This window comes from Heterodontus francisci, chromosome 23 (assembly GCF_036365525.1).
Source record: "Heterodontus francisci isolate sHetFra1 chromosome 23, sHetFra1.hap1, whole genome shotgun sequence".
NCBI classification, from domain to species: domain Eukaryota; kingdom Metazoa; phylum Chordata; class Chondrichthyes; order Heterodontiformes; family Heterodontidae; genus Heterodontus; species Heterodontus francisci.
In genome coordinates this window covers 46479809-46500275 of record NC_090393.1, presented here as the reverse complement: position 1 = coordinate 46500275, position 20467 = coordinate 46479809, and the positions used below count along the sequence as shown (strand labels likewise).

The following is a 20467-nucleotide window of genomic DNA, read 5'->3' as shown; positions in this document are numbered from 1 at the left end:
ACAGTAATATCTGAAATTTAAAGTACTTTGTTTAAGCCTTCAGTCATCCAGGCCCAACACTCTGGAATTCCCTACCTCAACATCTCCACCTGATTCTCCTCCTTAAAGACCCTCCTTAAAAGCCACCTCTTTGACCAAGTCTGTGATCACTCCCCTATTATCTCCCTCTTGGCTCAGTATCCATTTGTCTATGGTTATGCCTCTGTGAAGTGCCTGGGGACATTTTTCTATAATAAAGGCTCTATATATATGTTCCCCCAACTCTAGAGTGCTCCCGACTGCAGCAGTGTTACATTTTTCCATATTGCAAGACAACCATCCTGTGGCCAAATTGGTGCCAATTAATGCTGACATAAGGGTGGTTTTGTTCTCTGGGCCCCTGCTCACTAGGATCCAAATTGAAACTGTCCAAACTCATGTCATGTCACAGATAGAATGAGAAGCCTGCTCTATCAGCTTGGACTTGGAGCCCAGTCACCTTGTAAGAGTCTGGAATCTGATCCAGTGCACAAGCTGTTCCCCTTGCTTCATGTCAATATGTGCAGAGGAATCAGAGTGTTATCACAAGAAAAAAAAAAGCTTTTCCAACCTAGATTTTATTCAAAATCAACAATTAAAGGCACTTTACAGGAGGATCAATATTGAACTACTCCGCTATATCTAGCATATAAAATATATGCTATTATGCAAAAAAATCAAATATATAGCCTTCTTCTCATATACAAAATAGACCAAACAGATCAATATCTTCTGTAAGACTATCTAGAAGTATCAAAGTAAACAAACAATGATTTATATACAGTCCTTGTTGCCTCTTTTAAAGGTAATAACCCTTTTTTTTGGCAGATTTTGACAGGTGATTTCATAGTTGGCTAAGATTAAGAAACAGTCTGTTCCTGGCCTCTCAATCCATTTTCTTCTGCATCGATGCTCATGCTGTCATCCCCATAGAAATAGCAAGGTGGCCTTGCAGGAGGAGCTTCAATGATTAAGACTCCTTCAGGAGACAAGGACGCAAAAACTGTCACAGGGTCAACTTCGATGGGCAATCTAGAGAAGCACAAAATGACACAATGTTAAGCCAGGCTTTCACACCAAATCCTGCAACCCTGACCCAATTGTAGGTTCAGCACTTCACAGTTTTATGTTTAATGCATTCAGAATATAATTTTGTTGGAGAGTCCAGTGTTTCAATCGTGTCTTAAGCAATGCCATGTACAATAGTCTAGGCATGTTAGAGAAATAGCAGATTAAGCTTAAAAATTGTATTACTAGCACAAAACTATTTCCAGTAAATATAATCCGAGCTGGCTAGGCAAGGCTGTGTCATGAATTGGCAGTGCAACAGCAGCCAGCAGTGAGAGGACACCAAGCGATTAACTGCAATAAGAAACAATGGTACAAAAGCAAAATACTGCAAATGTTGGAAATCTGGAAGAAAAACAGAAAATGCTGGAATCGCTCAGCACATCTGGCAGCATCTGTGGAGAGAGAAACAGAGTTAACATTTCAGGTCCATGACCTATCATCATAACAAATCTAATAAAAGGTCATCAACCTGAAACATAGAAACAATGGTAATTGCTTTCAAATTGCAAACATATTGAAGTGGCAATGTAACAAGACTTAATAGTTTCACTCAAAGTTACAGGTAAGCTGATATTTTCTCTGCCTTTTTTTGTGGGGGGGGGGGGAGGGTTCTGACAGTCTCCTGCCAGAGTTACTGTGGGATACAGGGAGAACCCTCTGCGTATTCTAGGCTATTCTTTGTAAACAATCCCATTGTAGGTACTTATTAAGAAATGAAAACGAGTTAGTGATTCAACACAAGCAGGGAAAGCAAGCCAGTCCTGTTATCCGTAGCAATCCAATGAGAGCTACCAATGCGTTAACCCTTTATGTGCTGGCAGTTCCAGAAAAATTTCAGCCTTCCTGAGCCAGACTGTTTTAAAAAATTTATATTAAAGTTTACACATCACGTTCACATATCACGGTACCAAAGCTACTCAAATTCTAGAAGGAGCTGAGGAGGCTTCACTTCCAGAATCACCCTATGAACCAATTCTAATGTTTTTTGAGAGTTCGGTGTCTAGAATAACAATGTGGCAAAAATATCAGCTATGGCTCAGTTGGTAACACTCTGGCCTCTGAATCAGAAATCTCAGCTGATACTCCAGTGCAGAACCGAGGGAGTACTGCACTGTCAGAGGTGCTGTCTTTCAGATGAGACCCCTTCTGCCCTCTCAGGTGGACATAAAAGATCCCATGGCACTATTTTGAAAAACAGCAGGGGAGTTCTCCCTGGTGTTCCGGCCAATATTTAACACTCAATCAACCTCACTAAAAACTGATTTTCTGGTCATTATCACATCACTGTTTGTGGGAGCTTCTTGGGCAAAACGTAGCTGCTGCATTTCCTACAAAAGTGACTGCACTTCAAAATGTACTTCATTGGCTGTAAAGCACTTTGGTATATGCTGGAAGGGGCTATATAAATGCAAGTCTTTCTTTTTTTTAAAAATGTGACCTGAACAATATAGGCTCGAAAAATAACTTTCATTTATAATTAGATGCTCTCCAGTAGTTGATTAACTTCAGAGATAACAGCTTCATAACCACTGGATACTTGGAGTGATGGTCAGTGTCACATCCAAATCCATCCAACTTTTGCAAACGTAAAGCCTTGTGGGCTGCACATGTCTCAAAACAGCTCATGCTTGTATCTACATTAACATCCATCTACCATTCCTTAGACTGTGCACTTAATTGATCCAAATCCCTCTGAATGCCATTAATCTGCATTATTCTTGTCAGCTTGGTGTCATAAACTAATAACATTGGCAGAAGTACCCTCCTTCCTATTATTAATGAACTGTGTGAGACAAGGAACCCAGAATTAAATGTTGAGGAACTCTCTCGATTTAATATCATCCTCTCCTTATCGTTTAGCTAGCTAAATTCCCATTTATTTCAGAAACCTCAATCTTGCTTAACAGCCTCACATCTGGAATGTTAATGGATTAATAAGTTTTGTGAAAGAATGCATTAAATGGAAGATCAGGAGTTGCTATCACTTGGTGTGTTCAAAGCAGTATTTTCTGCATTTATATGGATCTTTTATGGAGGACTGAAGCTGAACAGGAAAGCGGGTTTCTTTGAGTGACACAAGCTATAGGCATAATCCCATTTTGATACAGGTCTCAGTATGATCAATCAGTTGGTCCATTTTGTTTGTGACAGTGATTACGCTGATACCTGTGTTCAGAAGCAGTCATGTCCCAAAGGGATATACTTTGCTTATAGCATATCATTGGTTCCTATTCATTGTACAGCTGTTGAAATAGAGGCCTTCAAATTCTACAGAGGTTGCCTTGGTCTTCTGCAACTCAGGCAAGAGATTGGCAGGATCCCTAAAAGAATGCAAATACTGGGAGAATCTCTGCAAGTTTCACAGCCAGAGAATATACAGGAAGTTAAATGTTTTTTTTTTGATGTGATAAATAAAGCAACATTTGGAATATATCTAGAAGGCACTCCTTATTGTTACGTCTCTTCCTTTGAATAATGAGGGGCATTAGGTGCTGGGCATGAGACATGGAGGAAAGGAGGAAGTAAATATGTGGAATATGCTTCAAGTAAGTAATCCCAGGATTCACATGGATAAACTGGGGATGAGAAACTATCGTGATGAGAAGAGACTTGTGATAGTGGGACAATTTCCACTGGAGCAGAGAGTGCCAAGAGGAGACTTAATAGAGGTTTTCAAGATTATGAAGAGATTTAATAGGGTGAGTAGAGAATGACTTTTCCTTTGCTTGGAGAGGCAGTAATAAATGGTCATAAATGTAAAATTGTCACTAAGAAATTTAGGAGAAATATCTTTGCACAGAGTTGTTATAGCATAGAATGCATTGCCACAGGGAATAGTTGTACTTTTTAAGGGCTGATAAGCATCTGAAGCAGATGGAGATACAGGGCTACAGGAAGAATGCAGGGAAGATGGATTAGTTTTGAGCTGCTCTAGCAGAGAGCTGGCACGAAAAGAGGGCCTTTTTCTGTTAGGTAAACTCCTAGAATGGAGTGGAATCTGGGATGTCTGGAGAAAGGGGGAGAGACAAGTGACACAATGAAGTTGAAAACGAACAGAAAAAAATGGCAGAGTGGTACCAGGTAAACAGAAGAGGAAGAAGGAAAGAAATCAAACACCAACAACAGATAAAACAAAACAAGAAAATGCAAAGAAGGACTCAGGGAAAAAGCAACATGACTGTTAACAGTACATTGACATATGAAAATCATAGAAAACAAATCTCCTATGTGCTTGTGTGAGGATACATATGCCAAAACTTGCAATTTTAACGGGGGGTGCAAAAAGGGCTTAGCGGATTGGTTGCCCGTTATACACCCCACCCTATTTTCCATGGACTTCAATTGAACTGTAAATTGGGAGGGGCTATAACTGGCAGCTCACCTGATATGGTCCTGTCAAAAACTGACTCCACACCCAAAGTCGCAACTTCTGACCATAATGTGGAAACAGTCTAATTGTTACTGGCCTCTTCCCCGCTTAGTGTATTTTCTCTTGCGTGTGCACAAGAAAAGTAGAAAAATGAGTTAGATCAACTAGAAAGATCTGATCAATCTGTAATCCCAGTGGTTGCCCTCAGGGATAAATTTAAAGATCAAGGACATAAGGGCTTGGAGCTTGCAGTACAGAATTTGGCATCAGGAATTCATACTGCGTTGAGTAAATCCTACAGAAAAGCTGGATAAATATTCGGTTAGTTAATAGATTAACAATGAGAAATGGGGAGATGATCAAACATGTGGTGATGTTGAGCAATGTTCCCTGTAAAATATTCTTGTTGTGCGTAGTCAACTTTTTCAAAGCACGAGACCACAGGTACAGCTTAGCGGGAACATTGCTGCTGAGTCTCGGGGACCATAGAAATGTCATACCAAGGTTGCATGAAATAGATGTAAATGCTTGAGGCGTGTGGGACCAGATAACTAGACTAGATCTTTGCTTGAGTTAGCTTTGATGGTTAGCACGCAACTTTGTAGAACCTTTCGTTAAGAGGTTAAATGGTTGGGATAGGACCCCTTACAGAATGGATGATACATGGTGTGTGGGAGGAATGGACTTTGTAGACTTAATGGACATTTCTTATTCCATGCTCTCCTATGCTAACTATGTCACACTGCAGCTTTAACACAAGAGTATAAGAAAGTACTCCACAAAAGCTGCTTTGGCCTAACATCAGTTCCATGCTGATGAATAGAAAGAGTTGTTTGTAACGTGTAGCCATCTTTAACCAACAGAGTAAAACATTAAACTTTTAATAAGCACCCAAGTCAACAGCACATATTTACAGCCTCCTCTTCACTATGGATGTCCAATCTCTCTATACCTCCATCCCCCACCAGGATGGTTTGAGGACTCCCGCTTCTTCCTTGAACAGAGGCCCAACCAGTCCCCATCCATCACCACCCTCCTCCGCCTGGCTGAACTTGTTCTTACATTGAACAACTTCTCCTTCAACTCCACTCACTTCCTTCAAGTAAAAGGTGTTGCTATGGGTACCCGCATGGGTCCTAGTTATGCCTGTCTTTTTATGGGGTATGTCGAACATTCCTTGTTTCAGTCCTACTCAGGCCCCCTCCCCCAACTCTTTTTCCGGTATATTGATGACTGCATCGGTGCCGTTTCCTGCTCCCGCCCGGAACTGGAAAACTTTATCAACTTTGCTTCTAATTTCCACCCTTCTCTCATCTTTACATGGTTCATCTCCAACACCACCCTTCCCTTCCTCGACTTCTCTGTCTCCATCTCTGGGATAGGCTGTCCAATAATATTCATTATAAGCCCACCGACTCCCACAGCTACCTTGACTACACTTCTTCACACTCTGACTCCAGTAAGGACTCCATTCCATTCTCTCAGTTTCTCCATCTCCGACGCATCTGCTCTGATGATGCTACCTTCCATGACAGCTCTTCTGATATGTCTTCCTTTTTCCTCAATCGAGGATTCCCCCCCACTGTGGTTGACAGGGCCCTCAACTATGTCCGGCCCACTTCCCGCACCTCTACCCTCATCCTTTCCCCTCCCTCCCAGAACCGCGACAGGGTTCCCCTTGTCCTCACTTTCCATCCCACTAGCCTCCACATCCAGAGAATCAACCTCCGCCATTTCCGCTATTACCAAACGTATCTTCCCCTCCCTTCCCGTCAGCATTCCGAAGGGATCTTTCTCTCCGCGATACCCTGGTCCACTCCTCCATTACCCCCACCACCTCGTCCCCTTCCCACAGCACTTTCCCCTGTAATCACAGGAGGTATAATACCTACCCATTTACCTCCTCTCTCCTCACTATCCAAGGCCCCGAACACTCCTTTCAGGTGAAGCAGCGATTTACTTGTACTTCTTTCAATTTAGTATACTGTATTCGCTGCTTACAATGTGGTCTCCTCTACATAGGTGAGATCAAACGCAGACTGGGTGACTGCTTTGTGGAACACCTCTGCTCAGTCCGAAAGCATGACCACGAGCTTCCGGTTGCTGGCCATTTGAACACTCTGCCCTGCTCTCATGCTCACATCTCTGTCCTGGGATTGCTGCAGTGTTCCAATGATCATCAATGCAAGCTCGAGGAACAGCAACTCATTTACCAATTAGGCATACTACAACCTGCTGGACTGAACATTGAGTTCAATAATTTTAGAGTATGATGGGCCACCCTTTTTATTTTTAGTTATTTTTTTCTTTTTTATGTGTTTATATTATGTATATTTTATTTTAGTTTGTTTAGTTTGTTTCTCCTGTGTCTACCCACTGTTTTTTTCATGTTGTGCTTGGGGCCAGATTGTTCAGTTTTCTGTCCATTAACACCCTCTCTGTACTAATGCTTTGTCTTTCAGCACACCATTAAAATACTGTTTGCCTTTGCTCCATGACCTTCTGGTCAGTTATTCTCTGTGACCTTGTCCTATCAACACCTCTTTTGTTATCTCTTGCCCCACCCCCACTTTACTTGCTTAAAACCTTTTACATTTCTAATATCTGCCAGTTCTGATGAAGGATCACCGACCTGAAACGTTAACTCGGCTTCTCTCTACACAGATTCTGCCAGACCTGCTGAGTATTTCCAGCATTTCTTGTTTGTGTTTCAGATTTCCAGCATCTGCAGTATTTTGTTTTTATTTACAGTCTTTGTGTTGAGCAACTGTTCCTCTTTTGACTTTACCTCAAGCAATAGGTCATGAGAATCAAGAATCAAGTCAACAATCCTTGTTAAACAGGAACTGCCACAGAGTAAAAAACAGCTTGAACCATTTTTGTTTCGAGATACATAATATGATGATCTAAAAAATCTTATTGATAATCATCATCACATCACTTGGGTGTGGAGTCAGTTTCCAAAATTGGCACTTGGCTCTCCTAACTCTTTTCCCACACAAAAACAGTCCCAATGGTGTGTTGCCTCCCTGGTGCCAAGGTAAAGGACATCATGAAGAGGATGCAGAATATTCTGCAGGGAGAAGGAAGTGAGCCAGAAGTTGTGGTACACATCAGTACCAATGACACAGAGAGAGCAGGTATTGGGTCCTATGGTGAGACTTTCAGGAGCTAGGGAGCAAGTTAAAGAGTAGGACCTCAAAGGTAGTAACCTCTGGATTACTCCCAGTGCCACGTGCCAGTGAGAGTAGAAATTGGAAGACAGGGAGGATCAATGCATAGCTTGAGGGATGGTGCAGGAGGGAGGACTTCAGATTCCTGGGGCATTGGAACCAGTTCTGGGGCAGGAGGCATCTATTCAAAAGAAATGGACTGCACCTCAACAGGACTGGGATGAATGTCCTTACAGGGAGGTTTAGTTTTAGTTTTAGAGATACAGCACTGAAACAGGCCCTTCGGCCCACCGAGTCTGTGCCGACCATTAACCACCCATTTTTATACGAATCCTACACTAATCCCATATTCCTGTCACATCCCCAACTGTCCCTATATATTTCCCTACCATCTACCTATACCAGTGACAATTTATAATGGCCAATTAACCTATCAACCTGCAAGTCTTTGGCATGTGGGAGGAAACCGGAGCACCCGGAGGAAACCCACGCAGACACAGGGAGAACTTGCAAACTCCGCACAGACAGTACCCAGAATCGAACCCGGGTCCCTGGAGCTGTGAGGCTGCGGTGCTAACCACTGCGCCACTGTGCCGCCCTTACTAGCGTGGTTAGGGAGGGTTTAACTAAATTGGCAGGGGGGTGGGCACCAGCATATAGAAGTAGAAAAAAGGAACAAGGTACATAAAGGAATGAGAATGTTGGATAGTACTAGAAAAGGAAGTAGTTCCATATTAGATAGCAGCAGACTAAGAAGGACTACGAGGAATACAAAGACAGGTTTTGAATGCATATATGTAAATGTAGTGTAGTGAATAAGGTTGGTGAACTAAAAGTGCAAATAACCATGTGGGAATATGATGTAGTGGAAATAATAGAAATATGGCTTAAAAATGGTGAATAGGCGCCTAATATTCATAGATACAAAGTGTTCAGGAAAGATAGGGAAGGGAAAAAGGTCAGGTGGTAGTACTGATTAGGGAAGACATTGTAGTGTTGGAAAGAGAGGCTGTCCTTGAGGGCCAAGGACAGAATCCATTTGCTTAGAGTTGAGAAGCAAAAAGGGTATGATCACACTACTGGGGGGTATTCTATAGGCTTCCAAATAGCGATAGAGAGAAAGTGGTGAAAATCTGCAGGGAAATCAGAGATATATGAAACAACCATAGAGTGGTAATATTGGGGGACTTTAATTACCCAGATATCGATTGGGATCACGTTAGAGTAAAGGAAAAGGAGGGAAAATTTTCTGAAATGTGACCAGTATGCTAATGGTCCAACTAGGAAGGAGGCATTGCTGGATCTGGTGTGGGGAATGAGGTGGGTTAAGTGGACCAAGTGTCTGTGGGAGAACACTTGGGTAAGAGTGATCATCGTACCATAAGGTTTAAATTAGTAATGGAGAAGAGCAAGGAACAATCTAAAATAGAACTTCTAAACTGGAAGAGGGCAAACTTCAATTGGATGAGAGGAGATCTAGTCAGAGCGAAATGGTACCAAAGACTGAGAAAAATTCTGTAATGGAAAAATGGGTGATCTTTAAGCAAGTGACATTTCAGGTACAGGCTAGGTACATTCTAACAAGAGGGAAAAGTAGAGAAACCAAAGCCAGGGCTCCTTGGATGCTGAGGGAGATAGAGAATATAATGAAACAAAAAAAAGGGTGTATGATGCATGTTAGGCAAATTCATCATGAGCACCAGACCAAATACTATAAGTTGAGAGGGGAAGTGAAGAAGAAAATAAGAGCCAAAGAGAGAATTTTCAAATAGAATGACAGTTAACACAAAAGGTAAAATCTTCCACCTGCATGTAAATAGTAAACGGGCGGCAAGAGGCAGGTTGGGGCCTATTAGGGACAAAGAACTTGATATATGGTTAGGGCACAGAGCAAGGCTAGAATACTTATGAGTACTTTGTATTGGTGCTTACAAAGGAAGAGGATGCTGACAAAATATTGGTAGAAGTGGAGATGTAGAGGTAATGGATGGGGTGAAAATTGATAGGCAGAATGTACTGGAAAGGTTGGCTGTGCTTAGAGTGGATAAGTTGCCTGGTTCGGATGGCTTGCATTCCAGGTTGCTAAAGGAAGTGGGATTGGCGATAGTGGAAGGGCTTACCATAATCTTCCAATCTTCCCTTGGTACAGGGGAGTGACAGAAGATTGGAGAGTAGCATTGTGACACCCTTGTTCAAGAAAGGGTGTAAGGACATTCCTAGAAACTACAGACCGATCAGTTTAATATCAGTGGTGGGTAAGGTTTTAGAAACAATGATCAGTTAAGAAATTAACAGACGCTTGGAGAGGTTTGAGTTAATTATGGGGAGCCAGCATGGCTTTGTAAAATGCAGATTGTATTTGACTAACTGAATTTTTTGATGAAGTAACAAAGAAGGTTGATGAAGGGAATGCAGTGAATGTTGTCTATATGGATTTTAAGAAAGCATTTGACATAGTACCACATAAAAGGCTGGTTAACAAAACTGAGGCTAATGGAATAGGAGGGTCAGTGTCCAATTGGATAAAAAGAATTGACTTAAGGACAGAAAATAGAGAGTTGTGGTAAATGGTTGTTTTTCCGACTGGAGGATTGTAGACAGTGGTGTTCCCCAAGGTTCAGTGCTAGAAATCCTGCATTTTTGATAAACACATATATAAATAACTTGGATATCTGAACACAGAGTAAAATTTCAAAATTTGCCAATGATACCAAACTTGGATGTGTGACAAACAGTGAGGATGATACTAATTGATTTCAGCAGGACATAGATAGGCTAACAGAATGGGCAGACAAGTGGCAGATGGTGTGAGATGATCCATTTTGGCAGAGGGATAGGGAGACGAAATATATACTTAATGGCACAGTTCTAAAGAGTGTGACGGGACAGAGGGACTTGGAAATTCATGTGCATAGATCTTTGAAGGTGGCAGGACTTTTTGAGAGAAGTTAGCAGAGTATGGGGTCTTGGGCTTCATAATAGAGGTATTGAATACAAAAGCAGGGAAAATATGCTGAACCTTTAGAAAGCTTTGGTTAGGCCACAACTCGAATATTGCATCCAGTTCTGGGCACCACACTTTAGGAAGCATGTGAAGGCTCTTGAGATGGTGCAGAGCAGTTTAACAAGAATTGTTCTGGGGATGAGGTAATTCAGCTATAAGGTTAGGTTGGAGAAGCTGGGGTTGTTCTCCAAGGAGCAATGGATATTGAGGGGAGATATGATAGAGGTGTACAAGAATACGACAGGTTTAGATAAGGTAGACAAAGAAAAGCTGATGGTGCAAAGACTAGAGGATACAGATTTATGGTTTTGGGCAAGAGATATGGAGGGATGTAAGGAAAAACTTTTTTGTTTACACAGTGAGTGGTAATGACTTGCTGTCTACGAAGGATGTAGAAGGGGAGATGATCAGTGATTTCAAAAGAAGATTGGATCGGCATTTGAGGGAAATAAACTTTAGAGCTACAGGGATAGAGCAGGGGCGTAGTGCTGACTGGATTCCTCTTGAGAGCTGGCATGAACTCGATGGGCTGAATGGCCTCCTTCTGTGCTGGACTCTCTTTTTCATGAAGATAGTGTCCCTTTAATAAACATTGCTCTCTAGAGATTAACATGCTCATTAATTAGGAAGTAAAGGTTTAAAATAGAAGCAATTTTTAAGTGTCTTGCTGACAGCCAATTATTTGTATGGAGCTTGCCTAATGCTTTATTTCATAAATTGAATCTGCTGTAGTAAAGTGGTGTTTACAATGTAGTGGCAGTTCATTTTTTTTAATCTGTAGAAATAGAGCAAATTAGCATTTTTTGTTAAAGGAAAATTATGTGAGTGAAGAAAAGTTTGACCTTTGTTGTTTAGAAAAAGACATGAAGATATAAACTGCACTAACAAGCAACACTGCATTTCATAAGGATACACATGGCAATTTACTGTATATTTAAAATTAAAATTAATTGTTTTAACTCACAAGTCTGCCAATTTTCAGACTTTAGGAGTGACAATCACTTATTTTGACTTTAAGAAATCACCCATTTTTAATATATGACTGAATATTTGCTCTGTTCATTATTTGTCGTGAAATTATAAATGTAAGTATTAATAATATAGTGAAGAGAGGAAAGTTTCCCATGTATCAAATGCTTGCTAATTTTTTTCTAATCTTCAGTGTTTAGTCAGTAGATAATATATTCCTAATGTTTTATGGAGTTCAGCTGCAAAAAAAGCATTTGTTCCAATGATATAAAAGTAAATTGCTCGTTAAGCCGATTCAATTGTCCTATATTTACAAATATTTTTAATAAAAGTTTTTTGTATTAAAAGGCAGATCCATTCTCTAAATACAAAAACAAAATATGTGGATGCTGGAAATTGGCAATAAAAATACAGAAAATACTGGAAATACTCAGCAGGTCTGGCAGCATCTGTGGAGAGAGAAACAGAATTAATGGATGAAATTTTAACTCATTCAAAGCCCATCCACTGGCACAGAGTTAAAATCAGGCCCAAAGTTTCAGATCGGTGAACTTTCCACAGAACGTTCTGATGACAGGTCATCAACTTGAAACGTTAACCCTGTTTCTCTCTCCATAGAAGCTGCCAGACCTGCTGAGTGCTTCCAGCATTTTCTGTTTTTATTTCATTCTCTAAAGACTTTTGACTTGAAAGCTTTACAGTGCAATAGTAACTGCGTTAACTTCCTCTGTTGCTATTTTAACAAAGCCATCAGTACCTTTAAAATAAACTGATCAACATTTTCTTTAAACAGTGGACAGAGGAATTACATACACGTTCACTGCAATTTCAATCTAGCCCCAATTGCCAACATGGATATGGAAAATATTAACGTTAAGAGTTAAGGACCAGAAATGGACCTTTCGGCCCAATGAAAGCTGATACCTCCAGTACCCTAACTCTCAGACTGGCATCTAGCGGCATTTTAAAAGGACAGTCAAGTAAATGGGGGCGAGTGCAGTAAAACGCCCGATGGCCCCGTGTTGAGACATTAACTTTAGCTTCTGCTTCCAGCTCGCTGTGGGTATAGCAATGACCGCCGTTAGAACCTACGCAATTTTCCTCATTGACACTCAGGACAACTCCATCACCAAATAAGGCAGCAAGCAAGGAATCTCGCACAAGTTCATGAACTTTCTTGGCGTTTCCTACCCAGTTTATACCATGAGACCGACAATGAAAACGAAAGTTTCACTCTTGAAAAATGTAAGATATTAACACCTAGACATTCCCATTAAATAGCTCCTTTTATTTTTCCTCTTGTCGATGAATCGTGACTGCTACTTACTGGATTTTTTTGGTGAAGTTTTTTGAGACTATTCCTCCTTCTTCTTGTTTTTCTTCGTGTTTCCCTTAGAACGATGTAAAGAGAAAAGTCAGGAAAGAAAATCAAATGATACCTGATCTGGTCAGATTTAATATACAAAGGAACCTGGACAAGATCAACAGTTCGCGATTTATTACTTTCTTCCAGTGCCTTGGTCATATTTTCAGTGGATTTTGCTTGGCTCATCTCTAAAGTCAACTATATCTGTTATAATATTCATTACACGTCCCCTGGAAATGGGTCAATTCTATAACAGTCAGGAGATTTGTCAAGCATCAAAGTTTCTTTTTAATATTTTGGCCAGGTTTAAATGTATTCAAACTCAAAATATCCCAATGGAAAAATAATTGTGAAATAGTGTCCCTGTGTAATTGTGCTTTCTAATTTTTTTTCTGGCCATTGAATTTTAATAAAATGCAGTCATCTCAACCAGTAACGCACAAGATACCATGAATAGAAACAAATGCTGCACTCAGCAAGCCAGGAACGATACTTGTGGGGGACAAGTGAGGAATTAACCTTTCAGGCAAAATCCCTGAACTTATGTTTAGGACTTTGACTTTCTTCCAGTTGTGCTTTGATGTAGCTTCCCTACATTGTCCCATTAAAGAGAGTGGTTGAGGCTGCCATATAGCTGACCCCTCTTCGCTCACACTGACAAATCATTTGCTGTGACCTCTTCTCCCTGCTGGAGAATCTGCCCCGCTACCCAAACCTACCTGATATCTCCACGAAGCCATCCTTGGTTTTGATGCTCAACTCCTCGGGCGCGAAGCTCTGCACGTTAACGCAGACCTTCCAGGGCTCTCCCGGGTTAATGCTGGGCGGGCTCTTGGGCTCCGGGTAACCCGTGTATCGAGCCGTGTACTGAGGCGGCGGCGGGCTGTAAATGCCCTGAGGCTCCCGAGCCGCTCCGTTAAAGGACGATCGCAAAGGCCCGGGCCAGGTCGAAGTCAGCCTGGGTCTCGCCCAGTCGGGCCAGTCGGCCGTGAGGTGCTCGGGGAAAGCAGACATCCCGAACTCATCGTCCAGGAAGCGAGAGGACAAGCCGGGCTCTCGGAAAGGGTCCCTGGTGCTCCTGTGCCTCCCGGGGATGTGGCAGGAGAATGGGACTTGACTCTCAGCCATGCTTCTTTCTTAGCTGCTTCTAGATCCTCCCCCCCCACACACACACACACACTTGGTTCACCAGAAGTTTTCCTTCCCCCTTTATTAGTTCTGTGCCCCGGCCTTTATAGTTGGCTCCAGGTTAGGCAAGCGCCAGTTGTCATCTGTATAATCTGATCTATGAGCAATTGAAAGGAATCTGACGTGCCCCTTGGGAGAATCAGCCCCTCTTACGTGGGCTGACCAAGTTTAGCCATGCCTGACTATCCGAGAGCTCAGCCCTGCCTCCCCACAGGCTATTTCAAGCAGCCTGAGTCATCCTTGTTTACCAGCCGGTCTTACCCTGGGTGGGGGAGAAAGTATTTGATTCATAAGCACTGCCTGAACCCCCCTCCCCCTCACACCCATATCTCAGCCTGGATAATAACATTTCTCGCGAGTGCACTTTCAGGAATATTCCAGTCAGCCGTTCCTTACTTAGTAAATAGTTGCACAACACTACATCCAGAGCTGTGACCCCCGATCGTCTGACTCCAGAAAAAGTTTAGGCACAAGTGACAGTCATGCTGGAAGTGACCGTACGCTTACAAACCACGTTTCAATGCTAACAGGTTTACGATGTGGTCACAAGAAAAGCCCCTCTCCACGGCAATTAGTACCGCACACTTTGCCTCAATGCAGAATTTCCTGTTGACAATAGACGGATGAAAGAGTCGCATTTATTAACGTTTCATCAACTGTTCAGAAATGTCTCAAAGCACTTAACATGCAAGGGATTACTTTGAAATGCAAGGATTGTTATGTAGACAAACGGGGTTTTTTTTGTGTACAGGAAGGAGTGAGATGAATGCTCAGTTTCTTTTAGGATAGGGGTCAATGAATGAATGTTAATGAAGAATTATATGTAAACTACAACCAAATTATACATAACTACAACATCGAAACAGGTCGTTCAGCCCAAACAGCCCAAGTTGGTGTTTAGCCTCCACGTGTGTGGTAGCCCTAACGGGATATTCTCCATATCTCTTTATTCCCTTTTCCCCTTAACTACCTATCTAACCTATTCTTAAACATTGACATGGTCTCTAGTTCAATCACTAACTCTGATCATGCATTCCACAGCCTCACAACATGAAGACACAAGGAAATCTGCCTGATTTTCTTCATAATAGTGCCATAGGATTTTTAATATTCATCTGAAGCAACAGAACAGACAGCTAGGAGTGTGGGGGGTGCTGCAGACTGCACCAGTACAGTTAATGATTAAAGCAGAGAGCATGTCAATATTTAAGAATAGGCTAAATATTTGGTTGAAGTTAAAGGGAATGAAGGGATATCAGAACATGATAGGCACATGGGATTAGGACTCCCATTCATTGTGGGGGATACACATTAGTATGGACTGAGTGGGCCGAAAGGCCAGTTTTTGCTCAGCATTCACAAAAGCAGCTGTTTCAGCAGCTGATCTGTTAGCTGGTATTGTCAAAATGCTCCATTTAAAATACTTAGGGAAATAACTAAAATAGTTTCCAATAAATAGCTTTAAATCTTTCTTGTTCGCTAAGTAACAACAATTTGCTCGACAGAATTAAGGATATAATATTGTTTCCAATGTGTGGGAAAGTGTGTCTTTGAATACTTACACTCACAGATGAACACTGTCACCTGGGATGACGCTAGTGAATATTTTTGCCTGAAAATGAAATTGTTTCATGATTTTTGATCATGAGGATGAGCACTGTGTATGAGCACTGTGTATGAGCATGTCATCCACATTACAGTACTTTATCAACCTATTACAGTACCACTCGAATGAGCCAAGGTTCATGGTCGTGACGGGGCTGGCTGGTTAGTTGCTTTATTATACGTACTCATCAACTTGTCAAACCTCAACTCTGTTTTGAAAGCACTGATGCAAATATATTCTGCACATGGGGCTGATTTGGAAGTGTTTCCCAATCTGTAAGAGTTCGTTTCCTTAAAATAAAGTGAAATTTTTTCAGTATCTTTTGGCATTGCTGATGATTGCTCCAGATGCATCACGAAATTCAAGTAAACAATATCAGAGTCGGTGGAATGCAAAGTTCTCATCTGTGCTTAAAGTTCATCTCCCTAGTGTGGTGACTAAGAATAAAATGGATTGATGTGTTGACAAAATCTCACAGCAGAGTCAGAAAGGAACACCAGAGCTGTCAGCTTAACTTTCTAGCATTGAGCAAAGCAGTCGTGCTTCAATTACCTGTTGCTAGATATCCTGAAAGGAAAGTAAAAGCCAATGAGGGGTACAAAGAACAGATGGGAAATGTACGGTCTGGATCGTATGTTGCGGATATGATATATATTAGAGGCAATGAGGGATAGATGGGAGAATGAGTGAGATGGGGAAAAGTTTGAGTGAGGGTAGTTGCTAGAGAGTGCAGGAGGGGCAAGCAAAAGAGAGAGAGCAATAAATGGCATGGGCTGAAAAAGACTGGTGGGAAAAATGGATTGATCATCTCTCCCTCCAAGTACTACACATGCCAAGAACACATTGCATTGCAAGTTCTATGCACTTGAACAGTATATTTAAAGCATATCACGGTGAGGATGAGAAGCTTCTGATCAGAGTGTTGTTAACTGATAGATTTATGAGGTTATGATATGTAGGGAAAATTGTAACTAGAACATGACTTCAGCTGTAGCTCCTGTATAAACACATAAAAATTGCTTTAAAAATCAATAAGACTGGAATTTTGAACTCTGATTGACATTCTGAAGGGCTGAGGTTCAACTTTACCATATTGGGGAGATGTTATTTATATTTTGTAAACAATGGCATCTCCCTCTTTCTTTTTCTCTCGTCAAACTAAAGGCATCTTTTTATTTTGACCCTGCCTTCTTGGCTTCATTGTCACATGTGATTCAGAAGCATCCTGCGCAGAATGACTTAGCTGTCATACACTTTCTCTCTCCCAACAGCACTGCAGCTTAATTCAGCTTGCATTCCTGTTTACCTATATCTATATCTATAATTCTATTTAACAATGCTACTTTAGCAACACAATCAAGTAGAAATGACTTTACAAAATGCGTTTATGGCCACTTCATTTCACTCTTGCGGGCCCTACTGGCTTAACAGCACCAAAATAAAAACAGCAGGGAAGCTTTTTACATTTTCAATTCAAATCATTTGGTTGACTGAGAATCAAGTCTAACTCATCACTACTGATGCTTCACTTCTCCAACTGATTTCTAAGGGACAATTGACCTAGGAAGACAGTTGACTCCACTTTGCAAATACCTCATATTGGTAAAAAAAGATTGAAAATTGCAGTTGGAGGGGAGGTGCAAGGGCACAATGAATTTGAGTGCCAACATGATGCCCTGAGGAGGAACAGAAACATGAGCTTTTGCCTATAATTGTGTCTCAGATCCACTCAGGAAGAAAAGCCTTTTCACAGCCTCAAGAGCATTTATGCAAAATTGTTGCATTCACGCAGCAAATTGCACTTCATGCACTAAATGAAGCTAACTTACTGTATTGGTAGCACCACATCAAATCACTTGCCATACCTTTGTAGGCTTATTCACCAATTTACCAATCTCAACCATTGCATTGGAGTGCTGAGCTGTGTTGGGTACTTTCTCACAGGGAAAAGAAAAATCTCAGGGGATTGACCATCAACTGCGCTTACACATCTTCAAGGAGCTAGCTTCGGATTGGCATTGGTTGAGGTCTGTTTGCTGGGTACCCTCCTGCCTTCTCAAGTAGGGAAAGTATGTCATAGAGAGCAGTCCAAGAGTGGGGAAGCAGAAGGTAACTTAAACAATCACTCAACTGGAACACACAAAAAAATTAATAATTCCTCTGTTCAATCCTGCAATTGAATAATTCCTCACAAGTTACATGTCTTACCAAATTTGTACCCTAAATCGCACACACTCACCTATTTCAGAGACCATTAGCAAGGCACCACAGGTGAGACAAGAGCTGAAAGTGGAAGAGAGGTCAACACTCCAGATAGGACTGTTCATCAGAGCTAGTTCTCATGAAGAGGAAAGCTTAAAACTTTAACCTCCCTATGATGATGACTGACCTGCTGTGTATTTTCAGAAAGTAATATCTTGAGGTGCAGTGTACCAGAGACAGGACATGTGCTAAATGTGACATGCTTGGGGGGAAAAAAGTGACTTTGAACCTATAGTTCCCGAAGCTTTCCACCACTGGATTTTTTTTCTCATGTCATTTCTGGGTCTGCTGTAGGCTAATTGATAGAGATCAATTGCTATGACCAGTCAACCACTCCAGTATTGTTCTATCATGTGACTATCAGGATGGTAGAAGGTGAACTAGGTGGACCTTGGTCTTTTTCATTTAGCAATTCCTGTGTTCTTATTGCCAGCATTTTCTGTTTTTACTTTACATTTCCAGCATTGAAATTGTGTCTTTTATTAATCATTGCTTGTGACATGAGCTCTGTTATTGTACCTGTCCACAAGTTTTCAGCAATTCTGGAAATAACAGTTTGAAATACTTCATAGTGGTGAGATTCTGTTATAATAATGAAAGGAACAGAGTAACAAAAGAAATCATTCATAACATTATTATGAGCTCCAGCAAAGTGGGTAAAATGGGAAAAATGGATGATTCTGTGGGTAACTGAGCAGCAATGTACAAACATGATTTCCCAAGCACACAGTGGCCTGGAACACTGGCCATAGATTTGTGTCTTTGAGTACACTGTTGATATTTCCTATCCTTCAAATAGGGTTGAACTTGAAATTCATATTGTCTTCAGAAAAATTCTAAAATGGATGTCAACAGACAGATGTTGAACTTACCAAGTGAACCTTCTGCTGCCTCAAAGTGATGTTTACATGATTTTTGTGTGATGTTCAGGCAGGCTTGGATCTTGGACTAGGTAAACTGGGAAATTCCACAATAGAGCTACCTCAGGGTAGAAATTTAGATCTCTACTATTCCCATAGGAATCTTTTAATGTACTGATGCCAAATTCCTCTCTGTGGTATTTTAACTCTGTGTAATTCTTCCCATCATATCTGTTGGAATGCAAACTATTGTGTTAGTGCTGATATCTTTGCTTTTTTAAGAGGGTCTTTTTAATAAATATATAATTTAATTTTTATCCGAATATAATTGTTGGTATTTTTATTGTGGTTCCAATTCTACACCTTTATTTACATATCTGATAAGTTGACATTATTATAATGACTGATGAGCCCTAGCAACATTGCTCAGTGTCTCAGAGCATTGGCTCAATTCCTACTCCATTCAATCCTTGTTCTGAGCCATTGGAAAGAGAGAGCATTGAATGCAGGAGTAATCAGAAAATGCTGTCATGCTTTGGAGGTTCCTGGTGCCGACTGGAAGCTGGCTAGGCGCATCCACTTCTTGTCTGTAAAAGCATCAAGCCAGGCCTGCTAAGAATAAACATTACATAAAAGAGGGATAAACTTTGCAAATATCCCAACCAAATATATAGATAAAAATTGGCATGCAAGTCATCTGACTAGGGTGATAATGCTCCAGTTAAGGCTCTTGACAGCTTGCAAGACAGGCAACCATATTACTCGAAAAGAATGGTCAACCCTTGCGTCCGAGTGTGCCAGGCTACTGAGACTCATTTTTCCCCTCATAGGTGATGAAGGAATCAATCCTGCTCCTGGTTGCTGGGATGGTTTGGCAGGTACCAGCCACCCTGTGGCACCTCACTGATGTGGCAGGTTTTCATTAGTGATCCTCAACAGTCAGTAGCCTCTGCCTATTTGACTAATGTGGAGGAAGCATCACAGCTGAATCCAGAGTGCTCACTCAATGCCCATACATGTGTGCTTTCCAACTGGGTCATTGAAAAGACATCAGGAGCAAAAACAATTGCTCTTTCCCTTCCCTGACCCTCCCCGTACTGAGATAAACTGGAATACCCTCACAGTCAAAGTGCCCAAGATCTATTAATTTGGTGCAGGCTGGGAATCAAACCTGGAAACTTTCTGCTTCATATGGCTTAGTACCACAAACATTTCAGTTATAGACCAAACAATTGGAGATGGGGGTATTGGAGATGCACTTTGAACCGGTCAAGTCAGATGATGGCACTTAACTAATCTACCTACTGTCTTCATCCTCAGATTGATCAATTGCCTTCCGCATAACTTCTTCTTGTAACCTTACTGCTTCTCAGACTCAAGTGAGTATAGTGCAAAACTACAATGCAAACTGCAACACTCAACTGGATCAGCATAAATGATGCAGTCACTTATTTACTCATAGTAAATACTTTCACATCTTCCTGCTGGATTTTTCTTGCTAAGTGAAGCAAGAAATTCACAACAGGCCTGCATCAACTACTATTTCCAGGCAGATACATTAATCCTTCCTGGCACATGAG

General features: G+C 41.3%; 1 protein-coding gene across 1 annotated transcript; it reads right to left on the bottom strand.

The window, feature by feature from the left end:
• Positions 1 to 872: 872 nt before the first annotated feature.
• hspb8 (heat shock protein b8) lies at positions 873 to 14466 on the bottom strand. Its single transcript, XM_068055189.1, has 3 exons — positions 13691 to 14466; positions 12933 to 12996; positions 873 to 1050 (listed from the first exon to the last, which is right to left on the bottom strand). The coding sequence occupies exons 1-3, from the start codon at positions 14097 to 14099 to the stop codon at positions 879 to 881; spliced, it is 645 nt and encodes a 214-aa protein (XP_067911290.1). The 5' UTR covers positions 14100 to 14466; the 3' UTR covers positions 873 to 878.
• Between the last annotated feature and the right edge of the window lie 6001 nt (positions 14467 to 20467).

What these genes read in the sequence shown, in the direction of transcription:
- hspb8 (XM_068055189.1), bottom strand. Translation starts at nt 14,099, where the DNA reads ATGGCTGAGAGTCAAGTCCCATTCTCCTGCCACATCCCCGGGAGGCAC. An exon ending in TGGCTTCGTGGAGATATCAG is followed by an intron (nt 12,997 to 13,690) that starts GTAGGTTTGGGT and finishes CATCGTTCTAAG; the next exon opens with GGAAACACGAAGAAAAACAA. An exon ending in AACTTCACCAAAAAAATCCA is followed by an intron (nt 1,051 to 12,932) that starts GTAAGTAGCAGT and finishes GTGCTTCTCTAG; the next exon opens with ATTGCCCATCGAAGTTGACC.